The 24,501-nt window shown below is 46.9% G+C and overlaps 2 protein-coding genes across 2 annotated transcripts; one reads left to right on the top strand and one right to left on the bottom strand.

The window, feature by feature from the left end:
• The first annotated feature begins 718 nt into the window (after positions 1–718).
• Positions 719–12,930, top strand: LOC123999154 (meteorin-like protein). Its single transcript, XM_046304621.1, has 4 exons — positions 719–2,553; positions 2,880–3,283; positions 5,956–6,015; positions 12,268–12,930. The coding sequence occupies exons 1-4, from the start codon at positions 2,462–2,464 to the stop codon at positions 12,603–12,605; spliced, it is 894 nt and encodes a 297-aa protein (XP_046160577.1). The 5' UTR covers positions 719–2,461; the 3' UTR covers positions 12,606–12,930.
• A 7,836-nt stretch (positions 12,931–20,766) lies between these two features.
• Positions 20,767–24,413, bottom strand: LOC124000713 (aquaporin-8-like). Its single transcript, XM_046307285.1, has 5 exons — positions 24,003–24,413; positions 23,131–23,257; positions 22,628–22,842; positions 21,279–21,413; positions 20,767–20,975 (listed from the first exon to the last, which is right to left on the bottom strand). Exons 1-5 carry the CDS (start codon positions 24,260–24,262, stop codon positions 20,933–20,935), a joined length of 780 nt encoding a protein of 259 aa, XP_046163241.1. The 5' UTR covers positions 24,263–24,413; the 3' UTR covers positions 20,767–20,932.
• Positions 24,414–24,501: the final 88 nt, after the last annotated feature.

Raw genomic sequence — 24,501 nt, 5'->3', positions numbered from 1 at the left:
ATTTTAATATATATTATTCAATAGGAGTTATAATACCACATTAAGGAAAAATATTACTTTGGCCAATTAGCTAATGCGTCTTATGGACAGATGATGTAACAAAATGTAAATGACATGCCTGCAGGGAGACAGAAATATTACAGTGCTGGAGCTGAGCTAGAGGCTGACTGTGACCTTACATCATCTCTGGCATTTCTAACACTCTGGCCCATTATTTGAGGACCCCAAACGAGCCCATTTTATTGCTTGAGGCCCCCATTATTAGCCAGATAATGATACTTTTGCGAAGAAAAAAACAAGTTATGCAGGCAAAAAATGGACCAGCCCTTCTGGCATTTGCCCGAAATGCCAGATGGCTAGCCTGCCCCTATGGGACACTGAACCACTAGCCTAGAATTCAGTCAGTCTGGGGGCTGAATGCCACTCGGACTAGAGGGTTATTCTCTCTCTTTTTGTAGAATAACAAAGTATCCATTCATGTTGCTCTCCCCAGGGAACTGGGCTCTGGCCTCCGAACACGTGACTCAAACAGACCAACCTGAGAGCGCGTGTGAAAATGAACCTGGCTGTGACAACAGCGCGAGCCACTCAACTGCCATTGACATTTACAAGGCCTTCCCTTACAGCTGAATTCTGATAGACGATTGAAAATAATAGCTATTCCTGGGTATAGTTCGAAATACTTTTTATAGACTACATTAAAATAATGTAGGTTAAGAAATACATACATTATTAATGTTTAAAATGAATGAAAGGTGCCCTATTTGAGCTCTTTGCAATTTAAAAAATCTAGCCTATAGACTGTGTTATTTCTACACAGTAGGCCTATGTCTGTTAAATTTCCACCTGGTTGAGGAAAGTACATATCCCTTTCGTAAGCCTATACCCTAGCAGAGGACTTTCCCCGCAACTGAGAAAACATCTGCCTAAATTCTCCATATGAGTGCAATTTACCAAACTACATTCCCATCAAAACGTATAAGCCTTTGATCTCGCACCACCGGAGGGGGGCCAACCAAGTCCTGTGAACAACCAACAGTATTATACACATGTGGTTGCTGAAAAACCCCGCAAGATGTCGCCATGGTCTTGACTTGCACCTTTTGTTGCTTGGGCCCAGAAGGATTGCTATTTTGTTCACAGGTTGTCACCCTCATTAACGTTAAACCGAGACGCGCATGACCTGCATTTTCCAGATGTGCAGTACATGTACACGGCCACTAGATAGAGCCCAAGTATCAAAAATACGTTATACCTTTTTCAGTTCTTGGCCTGGGCCTGTTCCTAGTTGGATGGATTTCGTCATCATTACCGTTACTCGCCCTCCCCATCTCCTTCACCACCACTCACCACCCAAACTATACTATCTGTGGCCGTTAGGCCTACCATTCGTTTTTATAGAACCAAGCCTATCATTACAAAATGCGATTTAAATTATCTGCATATATATACAAACAAAATCGTATTATTTTGTTCATTTATTTTATGAGTTATTTACTTTTATAGGCCAATGTTTAGGGGTTGAATGTGCAAATATAAAGTGTTCGGAAAATACGTATCAATACTAGCCTACATAAATAAAAGGCTTCGAAATAACAAGTAATTGGCATTTGTCGGCAGTTATTTCCCAAAGTTTCACAAAAGCTCCAATTATCCAGGTGTGGAAAAGCTGTGAGTCGCGCAGTGCACTTGAAGGTAACAGATGGCTGGAGCCTGTACTGCGGATCGTCTTTTCACTGAACTAACCTAAAGCAAAAGCTAAAACAGATTGAACGCGTATTAAGTCGTGTGGGAACGTAGGCCTAAATAATGCGATTTAAAAAAATGTAATTACGTTTTGGTCAACCTTTTCCGATTATTGGACCCACAGGCTATTCCGATTGATAACCGATACCTACAATTTGCCACAAATAGCCTACATGTTGTTTTTTCCATTTTACACAACTTCTATCAATAAATGATGTCACGACAAATAAAAAATACCGCCTTTGAAACGGTTTCGATTTACAAATCTTTGGGCTTGGTAATTACGCCATTGATTGATTGAATTTATTTGACAAGTTGTAAAATACATACATAAGCGCGCTCCAGCCAGTGACGCCTCCACATACAATTTAAGAAAATCATCAAGGATAACACAATTAAGCTTATTAGCTTATTTCCATTGTGGTCCAACGGTAATGATGACGAAATCCATTCCCGGTTGTATCAACCACAATCGTCCACACACATACACACATACACATAGCGAGGACATCCATTTTCTACCAACGCTGTCAGGGGGCGAGGGTGCACGTGGCTAATCATACAACGCAGCCGCAGCGTCAGTCACAGGCGTCCACAGATGTTGCTAAGAGAGCATCTCAGTGAGCTAGCAGAATGATTGGAGCGGAACATTGGTGATGTTTTCTCGCCAAGTTGATTTTGGATTCTATTTTTATTCCTATATTTGGTTGTTGCAATGTCACCAACTCTAAGGCTGATTTTCATGTATGTACTGTTCCTCTGCTGGTTGTCTCCCTGCGCGGCAGACCTATGCAACTGGAGTGGAAGGTGAGGGATTCTGCTTTTTTTTAGTAGCCAGAATTCCAAACTGGTAATTGACTTTGAGATTGCGTTTGCCGTTCTAAAAACTTTGTTGTCTAAATATTTATGGTTATTATCTGTTTATACCAATATCCTCATCGTTTTCAGGTAATTGTGTATTCTTATTGTTGCATATTATTGCAACAACAACAATAATATGCAATAGCACTACTTGCAGTTATCCTATAAATGGGTTTTGCCAAAACAATAAATGTTTTAACACTTGGATTCTCTGCGTTGTTTTCTGAGTGAGTCTGACCATTTGAACCATTCTCCTTGTTCATGGATTGCAGTGGTTTGGCGCGTGAGGCTGCGGCTAACTCGCGGACTGTGCAGCAGGTGCGGCTGCGTTGCACAGAGGGTTCGGTGGAGTGGGTCTACCCGGGCCAGGCGCTTCGGGTCGTCCTGGAACCCAACCTGTCCTCTGCGCGCCACACAACGGTCTGCATCAAACCGTTCCGCAGCTTCAACGGTGCCAGCGTCTACATCGAGCGGGCCGGGGAACTTGACCTGTTGATGACGGATGGAGGGCGTCCGGAGCAAGTGTTCTGTTTCCCGGCGGACGGACCTCAGAAGCCAGCCATCTTCCTCCTGGCGAACCCGCAGAGGGATATCAGCCAACGCGCAGTAGGCTTCAGATATGAGTTGCTGGGCGATCGGACCACTGCGCCCAACCTCGGCCAAAGTCTGTTGCAGGGTGAGTATTTGACAGTTGTGAAAAAAATACCCAATTGTCATAGTTGAGTAAAAGTAAAGATTCCTTAATATACAATGACTTAAGTAAAAGAGGAAGTCACCCAGTAAAATACTACTTGAGTAAAAGTCTAAAAGTATTTGGCTTTAAATGTACTTACATTTCAAAAGTAAATGTAATTGCAAAACTATACTTCAGCATGTAAAGTAAAAGTATAAATCATTTAAAAAAAATGCTTATGTTAAGCAAACCAGACCGCACAAGCTTATTTATCGATAGCCAGGAGCACACTAACACGCAGACATAATCTACAAACGAAGCATTTGTGTTTAGTTAGTTTGCCAGATCAGAGGCAGTAGGGATGAACAGGGATGTTCTCTTGATAAGTGCGTCAATTGGACCATTTTACTGTCCTGCTAACCATTCAAAATGTAACGTATACTTTTGGGTGTCAGGGAAAATGTATGGAGTAAAAAGTACATTTTATTTAGGAATGTAGTGAAGTAAAAGTACAAGTTGTCAAAAATATAAAGTGAAGTACAGATACCACAAAAAACGACCCAAGTAGTAGGCTACGTTAAATTATTCGAATTTAAGAACTTTTGACCACTGAAATTTGGAGACGATACGAATTCTCTATTTGTATGACATGGTCATAAGATGTTAATTTGACACTTTTGTTGGAGTTGCAATCCCAATTGTAAATAGACATAATCATTTATTGATATAACAAAAATAATGTATGTTTTGTCAGTTGTATTGGTGTCAAAAAAGAACATTGCAGTGAAGAATGAAAGTGATCAACAAGTATCCTTAATGCAAATCATCACCTTCAGTTGTTTTGAAGTGTTTTTACTTTAGACTCATCTTCTTGACCATCATTTAACCATTTCCAAGAAAGTGCATGAATAATAAAACACTGATACATTCTAACTTAATCATAGAAGACAATAAACTCCTAGCATCACAGCACATGGCACAAGAGGTGGGCCCATTCACTGTGTGGGTGGAGGGGTGTGCTGGGGAGACTGAGGGACAGTTTGGGGCCCAAAGAAATCAGTCAATTATCCAATTAAAAACCAAATCTAATCTTGCCTGGTCTAGGAAGCAGCTGCTGACCGGTCTGTTGTTTTGTCTGGTGGTCTCATTTCCACCGGAGGGACAAAGCTAGGGAGCAGGGGCCAGGGTGGCGGAGGGCCAATGGCCCCCGGGTATCTCAATGGAGACAGCAAATACTTGTTGGATTCTACAGATGCCTCATCTCTGTGTGGGCCTGTCTCAATGGGGTGACGTCATTCTCCTGTCCTGGTGATGTCTGTCTGTCTGAGTCCTTCTCTCCCAATATTGACAGAGTGGAGGAGTTCAGTGGAGGATACCAGTGATTGGGGTCACCAGTCAGGTCATTCAATTAGACCGCTAAACAATAGAAGTCAAACATGGAGGTTGAGACTCATCAAGGCTTTTGATCTGTGTGGGCAGTGCTAGTATGGTGGAGGAGATGTGAATGGAGTAGAGACGCATGCCAGACATTCCTCCATCTGACCCCTTGCCTTGTTGTCTGGATGAACTGAGGAGGGATGGATGAACGGAGGGATGGAGCTGCTGGTATGTGTGTGTCAATGGAGTGGCAAGCTGTCTGTAATCCCCATCCATCAATCAGTTATCTCAAGCCCAGCCGTCACAGTAGGGTGATGGGTGTGGGCTGAAGTGTTGAAAGTGGACGATCACAGTAGGGTGTTAGTTGTGGTCTGAAGTGTTGAAAGTGGACCCTCACAGTAGGGTGTTAGTTGTGGTCTGAAGTGTTGGAAGTGGACCCTCACAGGTGGGTGTTAGTTGTGGTCTGAAGTGTTGAAAGTGGACCCTCACAGGTGGGTGTAAGTTGTGGTCTGAAGTGTTGAAAGTGGACCCTCACAGTAGGGTGTTAGTTGTGGTCTGAAGTGTTGAAAGTGGACCATCACAGTAGGGTGTTAGTTGTGGTCTGAAGTGTTGAAAGTGGACCATCACAGTAGGGTGTTAGTTGTGGTCTGAAGTGTTGAAAGTGGACCCTCACAGTAGGGTATTAGTTGTGGTCTGAAGTGTTGGAAGTGGACCCTCACAGGTGGGTGTTAGTTGTGGTCTGAAGTGTTGAAAGTGGACCCTCACAGTAGGGTGTTAGTTGTGGTCTGAAGTGTTGAAAGTGGACCCTCACAGTAGGGTGATAGTTGTGGTCTGAAGTGTTGGAAGTGGACCCTCACAGTAGGGTGATAGTTGTGGTGTGAAGTGTTGGAAGTGGACCCTCACAGTAGGGTGATAGTTGTGGTCTGAAGTGTTGGAAGTGGACCCTCACAGGTGGGTGTTAGTTGTGGTCTGAAGTGTTGGAAGTGGACCCTCACAGTAGGGTGTTAGTTGTGGTCTGAAGTGTTGGAAGTGGACCCTCACAGTAGGGTGATAGTGTCCAGTAAGATGATCACTATAAGAAGTGTAGATGATGATGGTTAATATGAGAGAAAGAGAGAAATGGGTGGTGATGCAGAGTATGGAGTGGGCAGAGTGAGAGAGAGAGAGAGTGATAAGAGAGAGAGAGTTGTGAGAAGACAAGTGAAGTGAAAGGATGTGCATTTTTGCTCCACAGGGTGATGTGTGTCCCTTTCCTCTGCATAGACCAACACTATAAACTTCTCTCTCTCCTCCCACAGCTAGCTGCCGTCCCTGCAATGACACAGAGCTCCTCCTGGCCATCTGCAGCAGTGACTTTGGTATGTATCAATAAAACATAAATAATTCATTATTGTTCTTATTTACAAATCTAGATCCTATATCAAACATTTATAAAAACGGTAAACAACTATAGCTTTTGACTCGTTGTGTCCTATCTCCTTAGTTCTCCATAGATTCATGTAGCCCAATCTGTCCCCTCATCAGCTGGGTATCACCACTCATTTATTCTACAAAGGCCTGGGGTGGAGTGAGTGAGTGAGTGAGTGAGTGAGTGAGTGAGTGAGTGAGTGGGTGTTGGAAAGGAGATTTTGTGTCTGTGTGGATGTGTTGGGGGGGGTGGTAGTGGGCCTAATCTGTTCCCAGCGAACAGCTTCTGTAGCTGGGCAGAGGGGCCTGACAGATGTGAGGGCTGAGGCTGCACAATGGGAGACCCATTGGCCAAAGGCTGCAACAGAGCAGAAGCAATAGTACCATTGAGTCTACTTCATTTATAGGCTGACTCCCGTGCCCTGATCTCACAAGTCGCCATCATCGACTTTTTGATGAGAGAAAATAGCTGGCTAATGAAAGTGTAAATGGCCACAGAGAGTGAAAGGAGGGAATGGAGGGATTTCTGTGGAGTGAGTGGGGGATGTGGAGACTGAGAGGAGGGAGAGTGAGTGGGGGATGTGGAGACTGAGAGGAGGGGAGAGTGGGGGATGTGGAGTGAGAGGGGGGATGTGGGGGGAGACTGAGAGGAGGGAGAGTGAGTGGGGGATGTGGAGACTGAGAGGAGGGAGAGTGAGTGGGGGATGTGGAGACTGAGAGGAGGGAGAGTGAGTGGGGGATGTGGAGACTGAGAGGAGGGAGAGTGAGTGGGGGATGTGGAGACTGAGAGGAGGGAGAGTGAGTGGGGGATGTGGAGACTGAGAGGAGGGAGAGTGAGTGGGGGATGTGGAGACTGAGAGGAGGGAGAGTGAGTGGGGGATGTGGAGACTGAGAGGAGGGAGAGTGAGTGGGGGGGATGTGGAGACTGAGAGGAGGGAGAGTGAGTGGGGGATGTGGAGACTGAGAGGAGGGAGAGTGAGTGGGGGATGTGGAGACTGAGAGGAGGGAGAGGAGTGGGGGATGTGGAGACTGAGAGGAGGGAGAGTGAGGGGGATGTGGAGACTGAGAGGAGGGAGAGTGAGTGGGGGATGTGGAGACTGGAGACTGAGAGGGAGAGTGAGTGGGGGATGTGGAGACTGAGAGGAGGGAGAGTGAGTGGGGGATGAGACTGGAGACTGGGGAGGGAGAGTGAGTGGGGGATGTGGAGACTGAGAGGAGGGAGAGTGAGTGGGGGATGTGGAGACTGAGAGGAGGGAGAGTGAGTGGGGGATGTGGAGACTGAGAGGAGGGAGAGTGAGTGGGGGATGTGGAGACTGAGAGGAGGGAGAGTGAGTGGGGGATGTGGAGACTGAGAGGAGGGAGAGTGAGTGGGGGATGTGGAGACTGACTGAGAGTGAGTGGGGGAGAGAGGGAGTGGGGATGTGGAGTGAGAGGAGGGAGAGTGAGTGGGGGATGTGGAGACTGAGGAGGAGGGAGAGTGAGTGGGGGATGTGGAGACTGAGAGGAGTGGGGGAGAGTGAGAGGAGGGAGAGTGGGGGATGTGGAGACTGAGAGAGGAGGGAGTGGGGGATGTGGAGTGAGAGGAGGGAGAGTGAGTGGGGGATGTGGAGACTGAGAGGAGGGAGAGTGAGTGGGGGATGTGGAGACTGAGAGGAGGGAGAGTGAGTGGGGGATGTGGAGACTGAGAGGGAGGGAGAGTGAGTGAGAGGGGGGATGTGGGGGATGTGGAGACTGAGAGGAGGGAGAGTGAGTGGGGGATGTGGAGACTGAGAGGAGGGAGAGTGAGTGGGGGATGTGGAGACTGAGAGGAGGGAGAGTGAGTGGGGGATGTGGAGACTGAGAGGAGGGGAGTGAGTGGGGGATGTGGAGACTGAGAGAGAGTGGGGGATGTGGAGTGAGTGAGGGGGATGTGGAGACTGAGAGGAGGGAGAGTGAGTGGGGGATGTGGAGACTGAGAGGAGGGAGAGTGAGTGGGGGATGTGGAGACTGAGAGGAGGAGGAGTGGGGGATGTGGAGTGAGAGAGGGGGGGATGTGGAGACTGAGAGGGGGGGGATGTGGAGACTGAGAGGAGGGAGAGTGAGTGGGGGATGTGGAGACTGAGAGGAGGGAGAGTGAGTGGGGGATGTGGAGACTGAGAGGGAGGGAGTGGGGGATGTGGAGTGGGGGATGTGGAGACTGAGAGGAGGGAGAGTGAGTGGGGGATGTGGAGACTGAGAGGAGGGAGAGTGAGTGGGGGATGTGGAGACTGAGAGGAGGAGAGGAGTGGGGGAGTGAGTGGGGGATGTGGAGACTGAGAGGAGGGAGAGTGAGTGGGGGATGTGGAGACTGAGAGGAGGGAGAGTGAGTGGGGGATGTGGAGACTGAGAGGAGGGAGAGTGAGTGGGGGATGTGGAGACTGAGAGGAGGGAGAGTGAGTGGGGGATGTGGAGACTGAGAGGAGGGAGAGGAGTGGGGGATGTGGAGACTGAGAGGAGGGGGGGATGTGGAGACTGAGGAGGAGGGAGAGTGAGTGAGAGGAGGGGGGATGTGGAGACTGAGAGAGGAGGGAGAGTGAGTGGGGGATGTGGAGACTGAGAGGAGGGAGAGTGAGTGGGGGATGTGGAGACTGAGAGAGGAGGGAGAGTGAGTGGGGGATGTGGAGACTGAGAGGAGGGAGAGTGAGTGGGGGATGTGGAGACTGAGAGGAGGGGGAGGGGGATGTGGAGTGAGAGGAGGGAGAGGAGGGGGATGTGGAGACTGAGAGGAGGGAGAGTGAGTGGGGGATGTGGAGACTGAGAGGAGGGAGAGTGAGTGGGGGATGTGGAGACTGAGGAGGGAGGGAGTGGGGGATGTGGAGTGAGTGGGGGATGTGGAGACTGAGAGGAGAGGAGAGTGAGTGGGGGATGTGGAGACTGAGAGGAGGGAGAGTGAGTGGGGGATGTGGAGACTGAGAGGAGGGAGAGTGAGTGAGTGGGGGATGTGGAGACTGAGAGGAGGGAGAGTGAGTGGGGGATGTGGAGACTGAGAGGAGGGAGAGTGAGTGGGGGATGTGGAGACTGAGACTGAGAGAGGATGTGGAGAGAGTGAGTGGGGGAGTGGGGGGATGTGGAGACTGAGAGGAGGGAGAGTGAGTGGGGGATGTGGAGACTGAGAGGAGGGAGAGTGAGTGGGGGATGTGGAGACTGAGAGGAGGGAGAGTGAGTGGGGGATGTGGAGACTGAGAGGAGGGAGAGTGAGTGGGGGATGTGGAGACTGAGAGGAGGGAGAGTGAGTGGGGGATGTGGAGACTGAGAGGAGGAGAGGAGTGGGGGAGTGAGTGAGAGGGGGATGTGGGGGAGACTGAGAGGAGGGAGAGGAGTGGGGGATGTGGAGACTGAGAGGAGGGAGAGTGAGTGGGGGATGTGGAGACTGAGAGGAGGGAGAGTGAGTGGGGGATGTGGAGACTGAGAGGAGGGAGTGGGGGAGTGGAGTGGGGGATGTGGAGACTGAGAGGAGGGAGAGTGAGTGGGGGATGTGGAGACTGAGAGGAGGGAGAGTGAGTGGGGGATGTGGAGACTGAGAGGAGGGAGAGTGAGTGGGGGATGTGGAGACTGAGAGGAGGGAGAGTGAGTGGGGGATGTGGAGACTGAGAGGAGGGAGAGTGAGTGGGGGATGTGGGGGAGACTGAGAGGAGGGAGAGTGAGTGGGGGATGTGGAGACTGAGAGGAGGGAGAGGAGTGGGGGAGAGACTGAGAGGAGGGAGAGTGGGGGATGTGGAGACTGAGAGGAGGGAGAGTGAGTGGGGGATGTGGAGACTGAGAGGAGGGAGAGTGAGTGGGGGATGTGGAGACTGAGAGGAGGGGAGTGAGTGGGGGATGTGGAGACTGAGAGGAGGGAGAGTGAGTGGGGGATGTGGAGACTGAGAGGGAGAGGAGTGGGGGATGTGGAGACTGAGAGGAGGGGATGAGTGGGGGATGTGGAGACTGAGAGGAGGGAGGGAGTGGGGGAGAGGAGGGAGTGGGGGGGGATGTGGAGACTGGAGAGAGGAGGGAGAGTGAGAGGGGGGGGGACTGAGAGGAGGGAGAGTGAGTGGGGGATGGAGACTGAGAGGAGGGAGGGAGTGGGGGATGTGGAGACTGAGAGGAGGGGATGTGGGGGATGAGACTGAGAGGAGGGAGAGTGAGTGGGGGATGTGGAGACTGAGAGGAGGGAGAGTGAGTGGGGGATGTGGAGACTGAGAGGAGGGAGAGTGAGTGGGGGATGTGGAGACTGAGAGGAGGGAGAGTGAGTGGGGGATGTGGAGACTGAGAGGAGGTGAGTGGGGGAGAGTGAGTGGGGGATGTGGAGACTGAGAGGAGGGAGAGTGAGTGGGGGATGTGGAGACTGAGAGGAGGGAGAGTGAGTGGGGGATGTGGAGACTGAGAGGAGGGAGAGGAGTGGGGGATGTGGAGACTGAGAGGAGGGAGAGTGAGTGGGGGATGTGGAGACTGAGAGGAGGGAGAGTGAGTGGGGGATGTGGAGACTGAGAGGAGGGAGAGTGAGTGGGGGATGTGGAGACTGAGAGGAGTGGGGGAGAGACTGAGAGGAGGGAGAGTGAGTGGGGGATGTGGAGACTGAGAGGAGGGAGAGTGAGTGGGGGATGTGGAGACTGAGAGGAGGGAGAGTGGGGGATGTGGAGACTGAGAGGAGGGGAGGGGGATGGGGGATGTGGAGACTGAGAGGAGGGAGAGTGAGTGGGGGATGTGGAGACTGAGAGGAGGGAGAGTGAGTGGGGGATGTGGAGACTGAGAGGAGGGAGATGTGAGACTGGGGGATGGGGGATGTGGAGACTGGAGTGGGGGACTGAGAGAGAGGGAGAGTGAGTGGGGGATGTGGAGACTGAGGAGGGAGAGGAGTGGGGGATGTGAGACTGAGAGGAGGGGGGATGGGGGATGGAGACTGAGAGGAGGGAGAGTGAGTGGGGGATGTGGAGACTGAGAGGAGGGGAGAGTGGGGGAGTGGAGACTGAGAGGAGGGGGGATGATGGAGACTGAGAGGAGGGAGAGTGAGTGGGGGGGGATGTGGAGACTGAGAGCTGAGGGAGAGGAGGGAGAGACTGAGACTGAGAGGAGGGGGGGATGTGGAGACTGAGAGGAGGGAGAGTGAGTGGGGGATGTGGAGACTGAGAGGAGGGAGAGTGAGTGGAGACTTGGGATGTGGAGACTGCTGAGGAGGAGAGGAGGGAGAGTGAGTGGGGGATGTGGAGACTGAGAGGAGGGAGAGGAGTGGGGGATGTGGAGACTGAGAGGAGGGAGAGTGAGTGGGGGATGTGGAGACTGAGAGGAGGGAGAGTGAGTGGGGGATGTGGAGACTGAGAGGAGGGAGAGGAGTGGGGATGTGGAGACTGAGAGGAGGGGGGATGTGGAGACTGAGAGGAGGGAGAGTGAGTGGGGGATGTGGAGACTGAGAGGAGGGAGAGTGAGTGGGGGATGTGGAGACTGAGAGGAAGGAGAGTGAGTGGGGGATGTGGAGACTGAGAGGAGGGAGAGGAGTGGGGGATGTGGAGACTGAGTGGGGGATGTGGAGACTGAGAGGAGGGAGATGTGAGACTGGGGGATGTGGAGACTGAGAGGAGGGAGGGAGTGGGGGATGTGGAGACTGAGAGGAGGGAGAGTGAGTGGGGGATGTGGAGACTGAGAGGAGGGAGAGTGAGTGGGGGATGTGGAGACTGAGAGGAGGGAGAGGAGTGGGGGAGAGACTGAGAGGAGGGAGAGTGAGGGGGATGTGGAGACTGAGAGGGGAGGGAGTGGGGGATGTGAGTGGGGGATGTGGAGACTGAGAGGAGGGAGAGTGAGTGGGGGATGTGGAGACTGACTGAGCTTGGGGGATGTGGAGACTTGGAGGGAGAGTGACTCCTTGTCTCTGGGGGATGTGGAGACTGAGGAGGGAGAGTGAGTGGGGGATGTGGAGACTGAGAGTGACTTTTCTGGAGGGAAGATTTGAATCCTTTTTCCACTCATACTCACACAGCAAGATCCTGTTAACTTTTTAATTTCCCTCTTGGCCGCTTTAAAAAAACACATTATTGAAATGCACATAACAATTTAGATCAGCTGAATCATACTGTATTGGTGGCTGTTTAATTGATACATTTCTCATCTTTCTGTTCATATTAATTGGTTTTCATTACAATAAAACTTAACCATAAATGATTGGGATGACTGAAAACAGTCTCTAATGTTAGTCCCCTCCTCTGCCCCTCCAGTGGTTCGCGGCTCCATCAGGAACGTATCCCACAATGCTGAGCGGCAGACATCGTTGGTGGAGGTCTCAGAGGGGAGGGTGTACCGGCAGCGTAGCGGGGTGTTCGAGCGCCACACTGGCACCAGAGGGGTTCCCGGTTCCAGTTCCTCATGGCACGGTCACATCCACACACTGTTACAGTGTCACGTAAAGCCTGGGGGCGGAGAGTTCCTATTCACAGGGACAGAACACTTTGGGGAGGCCTGGCTGGGTTGTGCCCCCCGCTATAAAGACTTCATGTCCCTCTACCAATCAGCTTGGGCGGCTCGTCAGAACCCCTGTGAGTTCCCGCTGGACTGAGGGTGTGTCCCAGTTCCTAGTGGCGATCCATGAGCCCTGTGACCTATATGTAGGGTTTATTTTCTTAAATGGAACACATTGAGTCTCTTCTTTCTACCCCAGTTGGCATGGTAGAGATTATGTCGCTGTGGCAGCAAGCGAGCGGGATGAGTTCCTCACGACCACAGCGGTTTGAGAGATGTTGTCCCTTCTACTCCTCATGAATCTATACCGCTCACAACACCAGCAGGGACAAATCTGTTGGAGCACTTGTAGAGCACAAGGAGTACAAGGCCCAGGGCAGGGGCCCACAGGGGACCCATCCAACCAGCACTAGAGGGGCCACCCCAGCCAACTGCTGCTTCACTCCTTGTCTCTCCCCACACCAACCTGCCGGCCCCAGCGGGGAAAGGCTTAGAGAGCCTGGCCCTTTGTCTGTCTCTCTTCTCAACGCCCACAGCTCCCAGAGACTAGAAATGGTTTGACTGCTGCTTCACTCTTTGTCTCTCCCCACACCAACTGCTGCTTCACTCTTTGTCTCTCCCCACACCAACTGCTGCTTCACTCTTTGTCTCTCCCAACACCAACTGCTGCTTCACTCCTTGTCTCTCCCAACTGTTGCTTCACTCTTTGTCTCTCCCCACACCAACTGCTGCTTCACTCCTTGTCTCTCCCCACACCAACTGCTGCTTCACTCCTTGTCTCTCCCCACACCAACTGCTGCTTCACTCCTTGTCTGCTAAATGACTTAAATGTAATGTAATGTCTCTCCCCACACCAACTGCTGCTTCACTCCTTGTCTCTCCCCACACCAACTGCTGCTTCACTCCTTGTCTCTCCCCACACCAACTGCTGCTTCACTCCTTGTCTCTCCCCACACCAACTGCTGCTTCACTCCTTGTCTCTCCCCACACCAACTGCTGCTTCACTCTTTGTCTCTCCCCACACCAACTGCTGCTTCACTCTTTGTCTCTCCCAACACCAACTGCTGCTTCACTCTTTGTCTCTCCCCACACCAACTGCTGCTTCACTCTTTGTCTCTCCCCACACCAACTGCTGCTTCACTCTTTGTCTCTCCCAACACCAACTGCTGCTTCACTCTTTGTCTCTCCCAACACCAACTGCTGCTTCACTCCTTGTCTCTCCCAACTGTTGCCTCACTCTTTGTCTCTCCCCACACCAACTGCTGCTTCACTCCTTGTCTCTCCCCACACCAACTGCTGCTTCACTCCTTGTCTCTCCCCACACCAACTGCTGCTTCACTCCTTGTCTCTCCCCACACCAACTGCTGCTTCACTCTTTGTCTCTCCCAACACCAACTGCTGCTTCACTCTTTGTCTCTCCCCACACCAACTGCTGCTTCACTCTTTGTCTCTCCCCACACCAACTGCTGCTTCACTCTTTGTCTCTCCCCACACCAACTGCTGCTTCACTCTTTGTCTCTCCCAACACCAACTGCTGCTTCACTCTTTGTCTCTCCCAACACCAACTGCTGCTTCACTCCTTGTCTCTCCCAACTGTTGCTTCACTCTTTGTCTCTCCCCACACCAACTGCTGCTTCACTCCTTGTCTCTCCCCACACCAACTGCTGCTTCACTCCTTGTCTCTCCCCACACCAACTGCTGCTTCACTCCTTGTCTCTCCCCACACCAACTGCTGCTTCACTCCTTGTCTCTCCCCACACCAACTGCTGCTCTCTTCAGGGTCTCGGTGTGAGAGGTGTCCTTTGAACTACTGTGGCAGGAAATCATATGAATGTAATGTCTGATTGTTAGGTTTTATGTGGTCTTGTTTATTCCTTTGTACAATAGGTTTTGAAATATTTTATTGTAATGTAAATGAAGTGTTTTTCACAAGGATTTGCTTATTTACATATTGATTGTATCATTTTGGTTTTATTACAGGGTATGGGGATGATGCTACAGTGTAGGTGCAAACCTTCAGTTTGATTACCATTTATTGCCAAATATATAAGCAATGCTTGTGGGGATTTCTTGTGTACTTTTTTGATTGACTTGCAATGCACTTTCAAGCAATTACTTAAACTTTTGAACAAGATATTTATTTTATTCTTCATAACATTCTTTATTATGGTTCTTGAGCATTATGGGAAAATATTTGTTGAAAATAGCTCCTCCTGTAGGAAATAATGATCATGAATGTTTGCATTACAATTTTCTGCAACACATTTAAATGACAAAAACATCTATTGCACTATGGTATCTATTGTCTATTAAAATAATACTGTTAAATGTGGTAAAGATGTATTTTCATTTCACTCATTGAGCTTTTGACATTAAGTGTTAGACAACCCTTAGCATTAGAGGGAGAGTTTGAAAGATGAGGGGATGTCAACCCCAAACCCCCTCACCTCTGCCCCCCAATCACCATTCCTCCCCTCAGTGTTAGCCTGGGCGTGGCAGCCCCTCCTGCTCTATTGTGGGTAGTCAGTGGACTGAGTGACGCAGGCAGAGTGGGGTTTTACAGAGCTGCTGGGATCGTGAATGAAGAAGACCATTTTTCTTCAGCTTCATGATTGATTATATGTCTCAGACCCTCTGTCCTTCATCAGCCACATTCAACAGACCTGGGCTTTAGATGGAAGCAGTGGGATTTAAACTCACGTCGCAGACACTCTGTCCTTCATCAGCCACATTCAACAGACCTGGGCTTTAGATGGAAGCAGTGGGATTTAAACTCACGTCTCAGACCCTCTGTCCTTCATCAGACACATTCAACAGACCTGGGCTTTAGATGGAAGCAGTGGGATTTAAACTCACGTCTCAGACACTCTGTCCTTCATCAGACACATTCAACAGACCTGGGCTTTAGATGGAAGCAGTGGGATTTAAACTCACGTCTCAGACCCTCTGTCCTTCATCAGACACATTCAACAGACCTGGGCTTTAGATGGAAGCAGTGGGATTTAAACTCACGTCTCAGAAGAGGCTGGAGCCAAAACTCAAGGCACTATAAAATATTGTATCACATTAGTATTGCCAGTCTTGCTAGCTCAGCAAACTGTGGACCAGACGGACAGAGAGAAAGCTGAGGTGATGAATGTGGGAGTCTTTATTAGACTGCAGAGGTAGATAGTTTGGGCTCTTTCTCTTAGCAATCTCAGCAGTGTTGACGGTGGAATTTTTTAGATAATAAGAGTTAATAAATACTTAATATATAGTTAATGGCTAATGTTCAAGGAGATTATTAATATGGCCTCAAATAACCCTCGTGATAGAAAACGGTCCATTTAAAATCTCACTGCTCACAGGTGGAGTGGTTGCTCTAACCAATAATGAGATTTTTCAAAAATCGGAATTTTAAAAGTATTACAACCTGCGTCTGAATGCAAATGATTAATGTAGATTTGTATTTAGCCTATCCAGTCCATCTAGCTGTGGTCTATAGAGTGTTTCACAACAGAGACATGAACAGTAAAGTCCAGAGACATGAGCCCCTCCTAAAGACCAGCATGTAAAAGCACACGGCTGTTGTGTCTTTTGATATATCTGTTATGGAATAGTCTTAAATGGGATGTTATACCCCCATCCATATGCAACACAGTGCATAATCTGTTTTATAGGGGAATGGGAGTTTAGAGCCAACTGTCCAACACGTTTCTACTTTGGCCCTTTTCCACTGCATCCTATACCGACCTAATTATAAGCAGTGCTAATGTTAATGGAATAACTCAGAGTAAAATGATATACAAATGGATAAGATGGGGGACAGAAAATGAGTAGGCTGAATCAGTCTATTCTTTTGGGGCTGTTGCTCCCCGATCACAGCCTGGGAAACAGAGTGAGCAGAGGTGGGAGGGGGACTTTTCGGCCCCCAAAAATCTAAGGCCCCACCCCCAAAAAGATGGAACAATTCATTGACTTTTAAAGCGACTCCTTTTAATGCCTATTCCACACGTCTACTTGGCTGAGCAGGATTCACAAATTGCTGTGTTGAAGGTTTTATTGGGACTAAATAGCTGCCAATGAAAGTGTAAATGACCGTGGGCTGAATGGGGCCCCCTCAATGGGCCCACGGTGACAAGGCCCCGACAGACATAATGATCATTGTCACAGACGCTGTTAGCCTCACTGGGCCTCATGAATCCAAGCGGGCAATTTCAAGCCATTAGACCGGTCACTTTATCCACCAAGATCAACTCTATCTTTTAACTCTCTAACTTTTAACTTTCTTTCTTTCTTTCTTTCTTTCTTTCTTTCTTTCTTTCTTTCTTTCTTTCTTTCTTTCTTTCTTTCTTTCTTTCTTTCTTTCTTTCTTTCTTTCTTTCTTTCTTTCTTTTCATCTATCTCAGTTCTCTTTCTCTTTCTATCTCTGTTCTCTTTATATTTCTATCTCTCTCCTCTTTCTATCTCTTTTCTCTTTCTATCTCTGTTCTCTTTCTCTTCTCTTTCTATCTTCTCTTTCTAACTCTACCCTCTTTCTATCTCTGTTCTCTTTCTATCTCCTCTTTCTGTCTTCTCTTTCTATCTCTCTCCTCTTTCTATCTCTGTTCTCTTTCTATCTCTGTTCTCTTTCTATCTCTGTTCTCTTTCTATCTCCTCTTTCTGTCTTCTCTTTCTATCTCTCTCCTCTTTCTATCTCTTTTCTCTTTCTATCGCTGTTTGCTTTCTCTTCTCTTTCTATCTCCTCTCTCTCTCTCTTCTATCTATCTTTCTTCTCTTCTCTTCTCTTTCTATCTCTCCTCTTTCTTTCTACCCATCTTCTCTTTCTATCTCTCTTCTATGTCTTTCTGTCTCTTCTCTTATCCTTTCGGTTCGTCCGGTTATTGTCAAACTTAGTTTCTTGGTGAGGTTTTGATCATAACTCCTGATGCTAATATCCACTAGGCTTCATCTCTTCACTATTTTTTGTTTCTCTCACTTTCCTCTTTCTTCTCCTCCCACTTGATGAGGTTAAGGTTAAACCTATAAGATCAAACTGCTCAAATCCACTATGTTTGCTGTTCGCCAACTCAGGCAGGACATTTTTCTTAGAAAAGCACCCTTGAAAAACCCTAAATTGCATAGCATTTTAACCAACATTTTAAATACTACTAAATACAAAACTGAGGTGTGAAAAAATGATGAACCCCTTTCAACTCTAACTCATATCTCCTAAAGTCTCCAAAAAAGTATATTTTCAAACTCAGATCTCCCTCACCAAGTCACCATTGTCCTCCTGAGGGGCGTACCATACCAAATTTCAGAGCTGAATATTATTTACTCCCTGGGGCTTTTGAGGTCACACAATTCCCATCTTTGGGAATTCTCCAGACGGAATCTGAGGGAACGACGTCCCGGGGGTTTCCAGGAGCGCCTGGAAGCGGGAGGCCGGGAGCCCCTCGGATGGTGTGCCGGCAGGAGTCCCCTCCATATGGGGGGGTAATTGGTTTATCCCGCCGCCTGGCCAGCTTTCCCATGTGGGCCACTGCTGTGGGGAGGCCCGGGGTACAATGTGGAAACAGCATGAGACCCTCCAGGCCAGCCTTTGACGGGGTCTCCTTTACAGGCTATAGGACCAGGAGCATGGGAGCACAACGCTCATGCCAGAGATGGACCCTGTGGTTTTGAAAAGGTCCTTCATTATTTTGCTGTCTGTTGTTTGCGTTTGAACTGAGTGTTTTGGTAATTGACTTATGGGGAAAGTTAATTTGTTTTAGTTTTTTTATATCCCCACTGATTTATAAGGTAATGAGATGGAGAGTTGGGCCAAAGATTTACAAATTGGTGAAGCCCTCCATACACAAAACACCTGGTTGGAAATGGGCTTTTCCACATTCTTTTCTACAAAATGTTCTGCATTTGGGCATTCTTTTGTTGGTCTTCTAAAAGGGAATGCTGAAATTGAGTATCAGTATCTGACAGAGTGTTGAACACATTTATACTATTCCTGGGTGTTTGCAATAGTCAGTCCTCGACACAAACTGTTCCGTGATGATAATAACTTGACTGATATACACTGAGTGTACAAAACATTAAGAACACCTTTCTAATATTGAGTTGCACCCCCCCCCTTGCCCTCAGAACAGCCTCAGTTTGTCAGGGCATGGACTCTATAAGGTGTTGAAAGCGTTCCACAGGGATGCTGGCTCATGTTGACTCCAATGCTTTCCACAGTTGAGTCAAGTTGGCTGGATGTCCTTTGGGTGGTGGACCGTTCTTGATTCACAGGGGAAACTGTTGAGCATGAAAAACTCAGCAGCGTTTCAGTTATTGACACAAACGGGTTCGCCTGGCACCTACTACCATACCCCGTTCAAAGGCACTTAAATCCTTTGTCTCAATTGTCTCAGGGCTTTAAAATCCTTCTTTAACCCATCTTATCCCCTTCCTCTACATTGATTGAAGTGGATTTAACAAGTGACATCAATAAGGGATCATACCTTTCACCTGGATTCACCTGGTCAGTCTATGTCATGGAAATAGCAGGTGTCTTTTAAATATTTTGTACACTAAGTGTATGTTAAAAATACATGGTTGACAATAGCTTGTCACTTTGTTTATAAAAAGCTTTTAATCTCAAATAGTCACAGGAAAATAATGTCCCCAAAATTTACTGGGAAAACAAAAAAGGTGAAAATATAACAATAATGGTGATAATATATTCAACAACAATGGTGATAATATAACAGTAATGGTGATAATATAACAGTAATGTTGATAATATAACAACAACAATGGTGATAATATAACAATTATGGTGATAATATATTCAACAACAATGGTGATAATATAGCAATAATGATGATAATAATAACAACAATGGTGATAATATAACAATAATGGTGATAATATACAGTACCAGTAAAACGTTTAGACACACCTACTCATTTAAGAATTTCTCTTTATTTGTACTATTTTCTACATCGTATAATAATAGTGAAGACATCAAATTTCAAGAACTGTGAGTTTCTTCAAGTGCAGGATGAAAAAACCATCAAGCGCTAAGATGAAACTGGCTCTCATGAGGACCGCTACAGGAAAGGAAGACCCAGAGTTACCTCTGCTGCAGAGGATAAATTCATTAGAGTTACCAGCCTCAGATTGCAGCCCAAATAAATGCTTCACAGAGTTCAAGTAACAGACACATCTCAACATCAACTGTTCAGAGGAGACTGTGTGAATCAGGCCTTCATGGTCAAGTAAAGAAACCACTACTAAAGGACACCAATAAGATGAAGAAACTTTCTTGGGCCAAGAAACATGAGTAATGGACATAAGACCGGTTGAAATCTGTCCTTTGGTCTGATGAGTCCAAATGTGAGATTTTTGGTTCCAACTGCTATGTCTTTGTGAGACACAGAGTAGGTGAATGAATGATCTCTGCATGTGTGGCTCCCACCGTAAATCATGGAGGAGGTGTGATGGTGTGGGGGTGCTTTGCTGGTGACACTGTCAATGATTTATTTAGATTTCAAGGCACACTTAACCAGCATGGCTACCACAGCATTCTGCAGTTATTCGCCATCCCATCTGGTTTGTGCTTAGTGGGACTATCATTTGTTTTTCAACAGGACCAAGAAGGAGAGTGATGGAGTGCCTCATCAGATGACCTGGCATCCACAGTCCCCTGACCTCAACCCAATCGAGATGGTTTGGGAAGAGTTGGACCGCAGAGTGAAGGAAAAACAGCCAACAAGTGCTCAGCATATGTGGGAAAAGCATTCCAGGTGAAGCTGGTTGGGAGAATACCAAGAGTGTGGAAAGGGTGGCTATTTTGAAGAATCTAAAATCTAAAATATATTTTGATATGTTTAACACTTTTTTTGGCTACGACATGATTCCATATGTTATTTCATAGTTTAGATGTCTTCACTATGATTCCATGTGTTATTTCATAGTTTAGATGTCTTCACTATGATTCCATGTGTTATTTCATAGTTTAGATGTCTTCACTATGATTCCATGTGTTATTTCATAGTTTAGATGTCTTCACTATGATTCCATGTGTTATTTCATAGTTTAGATGTCTTCACTATGATTCCATGTGTTATTTCATAGTTTAGATGTCTTCACTATGATTCCATGTGTTATTTCATAGTTTAGATGTCTTCACTATGATTCCATGTGTTATTTCATAGTTTAGATGTCTTCACTATGATTCCATGTGTTATTTCATAGTTTAGATGTCTTCACTATGATTCCATGTGTTATTTCATAGTTTAGATGTCTTCACTATGATTCCATGTGTTATTTCATAGTTTAGATGTCTTCACTATGATTCCATGTGTTATTTCATAGTTTAGATGTCTTATTAAACCCTTGAATGAGTAGGTGTGTCCAAACTGTTGACTGGTACTGTATGTAACAACAATGGTAATCTCAGACCTGTCAACTCGATATGTGGTATTACTTCATGAGAATACGTGTCTTCCGGTCTCCAAGCAGTAGTCTGAAAAAACAGATCGCATAAGAGGTTCTGAAGATGATGCTTTATTGTGACATGATAGATGTTCATTCAGTATGCTCGCTTTCACATCAGTAATAATAAGACTACACATTGAGGAACAAGAGAAAACACATACAGTCAAATGGTGTGCGAGTACTTCAGTTTCTCAGTGCATCGTCCTGTACAATCTCAAACACATTCTTACAGTATAGCTGCTGAACCAGACTATTCTGTCTGGGACGTAGCCTCATAGAATGATATATTAGAAGTCATTTAGTAGGATCTCTGTGTGTAGTCTATCCTCACCTAACCAGTGCAGCAGCCACCAGTCCACCAGTGATGGGTCCTACCCAGTAAACCCAGTGGTAGGTCCAGTAGTTGGCCACTATAGCAGGACCCAGGGCTCTGGCCGGGTTCAGACAGGTTCCAGACACATCTCCACTGAAGAAATAATAACCACAAAGAGTTTCAGAACTATGATAGTATTAAACATGATTATCTCCAGGTATGCAGCAGAATCCTGTCCATCAAAACAACCACGTGCTGTATCTCTACCCATGATGCTATGAAACTAAACATTGAGATAACAAGTATTTCATGTTTTGCCATGACCATGGCGTCGTGTGGGAACAGTAAATACGTTACTTAGAAATGCCCAGAAGGTCATAATTGCAATGTAATGAGCGTGTTATCTGAACTACCTATCTAAGATGTTTATCCAATCTTTATGTCACAATAATGCACATTTTAGCAATGGCTGTTCCATATCTTCAGTTGTGGATGTAATCGTTGATGACAACTCTACGTGAACGTTTATTTATCTTCCATTATTTCTTTGTTCATTAGTAGTTCACATTCCATAAATTAGTATATCATTTGTTTAAACAGTGTATAATAATGCATGCTATATCCATGTAAATAATTTATAACAAACTCTATTTAATAGGGAACAAATTATATAATAGTGGTTTATAAATAGTTAATAAACAAACCTTCAAACAAACTTTTTCCAAAACGTATCTATCCAGGCTAATTATTAAGAGAACAAAATTACTTGTACCAGACCCAGGAAAACCTCTAGGCCTTAATAACCCTACAGCAAGAACTGACCAGGTAGCCAGGAAAACCTCTAGGCCCTAGTAACCCTATAACAAGAACTGACCAGGTAGCCAGGAAAACCTCTAGCCCCTAATAACCCTATAGCAGGAACTGACCAGGTAGCCAGGAAAACCTCTAGCCCCTAATAACCCTATAGCAGGAACTGACCAGGTAGCCAGGAAAACCTCTAGACCCTAATAACCCTATAGCAGGAACTGACCAGGTAGCCAGGAAAACCTCTAGGCCCTAATAACCCTATAGCAGGAACTGACCAGGTAGCCAGGAAAACCTCTAGACCCTAATAACCCTATAGCAGGAACTGACCAGGTAGCCAGGAAAACCTCTAGGCCCTAATAACCCTATAGCAGGAACTGACCAGGTAGCCAGGAAAACCTCTAGGCCCTAATAACCCTACAGCAAGAACTGACCAGGTAGCCAGGAAAACCTCTAGGCCCTAATAACCCTACAGCAAGAACTGACCAGGTAGCCAGGAAAGACTTTGGGCCTAGTTACAGTACAAGTGATACATTCCACTCTTGGCCCTCTCAGTATCTCACCCAGCCAGGATGTTGATGATGACAGTACAGCCCACCATGAAGGGAACCATGGGGCTGCTACTCTTGGCGTTGACAGCCCCCAGCAGCACCACCATGGTGACCAGGCAGGTCATGGCTATCTCCCCAAACAGAGCCCCCCACAGCTGATCTTGTGATTGCAGCAGGGCAAACGCTGCCCCCTGGGCCTTGGAGTAGTTCTCTGTTGTGGTCATCAGCTGAGGAACAATGGATTCAGGTTCATTTACTGGCAGTGATGTCATTATACTACTACAAAACCCAATGCATTGTCTGACGAACTAAACTGGGGTCATGACAGTTGTCTGCATATCTAATCACTGTAGTTGTGAATATTCATTTTATAGTTTTGATTTGATTCAATCCAACTGATATTTCTTTTCTGCATTTCAAATCATTTCAAGGTGCAAGACAACATTCTACCTCCACAGATACTGTTAGTCATAGAGGTGCATTGAATGAGCACTGATATCAGGTTTAACCCTCACCTTCGACATGGACGCACCTAGCACACCCCCTATGAGCTGACTGATGAGGTAGGGCCCCACCATATTCAGCTTCATGCCTCCACACAGGTAGATAGCAATGGTAAACGGTGGGTTAAAATGGGAGCCGCTGTGGAGGTCAGAGAGAAATAGCAGAATGGTCAGATAGCCCAGGAGTGTTGGGATTTACACAGTATATTTCACAGTTTAACATTACTCACCTTCACACTTTCACCTTTGTATCAGTTCAAGGAGATTGGCTTTAGATATTGATTACACATTGTTCATATGTTCACTCAATTATTAGGTATAACAATATGAATGGGGTCACAGTTGCTTTATAAACTTGGGATATGTATGTGTCAGGTGCATCTGTGAAATCATAACACATTACACCATAATGGCCACTGTTTCTAAGTTGAATGGCACTCACTGGAATGAGAATGGTTTTACAACCTTAGGTCTGTTACCTTTATCTGTGAAAGACTGTTTTTGAACTCTGCACATGACGAAGAAACTCATAATCACCACGAAAAGGGACTTATGGGACTTATGGGTTTCCACTCTGTGTTCAGTATTTTGACCCCAAAATTGTAGCAATATAGAACGTTGTAGCAATATAGAACATTGCAAATCTAATGGAATAATGGGCATGCATTACACTCACATACATTCACTCACATTAAAGCACACAACATACTGTTCATGCAAAATATAAATGCTCTATTGAGAAGAAATGACTAACGTTAATCTCAAAAGGAGACCAAAGTACAACACTGTAATGATGTAATATGAGACATTTTTACAGACACTTATCCAAAACAGCACAGTACAGTGAGACAGTTTATCAACACACTGTATATAAACACACAGACCTGATCTCTGCCATGCATGCCACCATGACTGCCACAGCCAGACCATGGACCAGAGCTGGCTGCAGCCTCCCTGCTGCCTCCACGTTCTCTATGACCGACACACAGCCCATGAACACAAAGAACATGGTCCCCACCAGCTCAGCCAGACACGGCTGGACCAGGCGCTCAAACTTGTTGGGAGGCTGGACCGGTGCTTTCTTAGAGTCTGATGCCATCAGGGATGTCCCCATGTCACCCAGTTCCATTGTCCCTTCTGTCATAGTGGAAAGGAGTTTGGAGAGAGAGTGAGAATAGAAGAGAGAGAGAATGGAGGAGTTTGGAGGGAAAATAGATGAGAGAGAGGTGTCTTTGTATATAGAGATGCAGTGAAGCACTGGCGATAATGTCCGCAGGTGTGTGTCCAAATATCTACCTGCGTTGCTAATCACTTGAACTTTGGTAAGTTCAAAGAACGAAAGGGCGAGATAGAGAGTGGAGAGAGAGAAAGAGAGAGAGAGAG

This window comes from Oncorhynchus gorbuscha, linkage group LG16 (genome assembly GCF_021184085.1).
Source record: "Oncorhynchus gorbuscha isolate QuinsamMale2020 ecotype Even-year linkage group LG16, OgorEven_v1.0, whole genome shotgun sequence".
NCBI classification, from domain to species: Eukaryota; Metazoa; Chordata; class Actinopteri; order Salmoniformes; family Salmonidae; genus Oncorhynchus; species Oncorhynchus gorbuscha.
The sequence above is the reverse complement of the archived record's forward strand: the minus strand, read 5'-3'. Positions and strand labels throughout refer to the sequence as shown.

Coding starts and splice junctions, on each gene's coding strand:
- LOC123999154 (XM_046304621.1), top strand. CDS start 2,462: ATGTCACCAACTCTAAGGCTGATTTTCATGTATGTACTGTTCCTCTGC. Junction 2,554..2,879: donor CTATGCAACTGGAGTGGAAG/GTGAGGGATTCT, acceptor CATGGATTGCAG/TGGTTTGGCGCGTGAGGCTG. Junction 3,284..5,955: donor CGGCCAAAGTCTGTTGCAGG/GTGAGTATTTGA, acceptor CTCCTCCCACAG/CTAGCTGCCGTCCCTGCAAT.
- LOC124000713 (XM_046307285.1), bottom strand. CDS start 24,262: ATGACAGAAGGGACAATGGAACTGGGTGACATGGGGACATCCCTGATG. Junction 22,843..23,130: donor TAGGTGCGTCCATGTCGAAG/GTGAGGGTTAAA, acceptor ATTGTTCCTCAG/CTGATGACCACAACAGAGAA. Junction 21,414..22,627: donor ATCATCAACATCCTGGCTGG/GTGAGATACTGA, acceptor TTATTTCTTCAG/TGGAGATGTGTCTGGAACCT.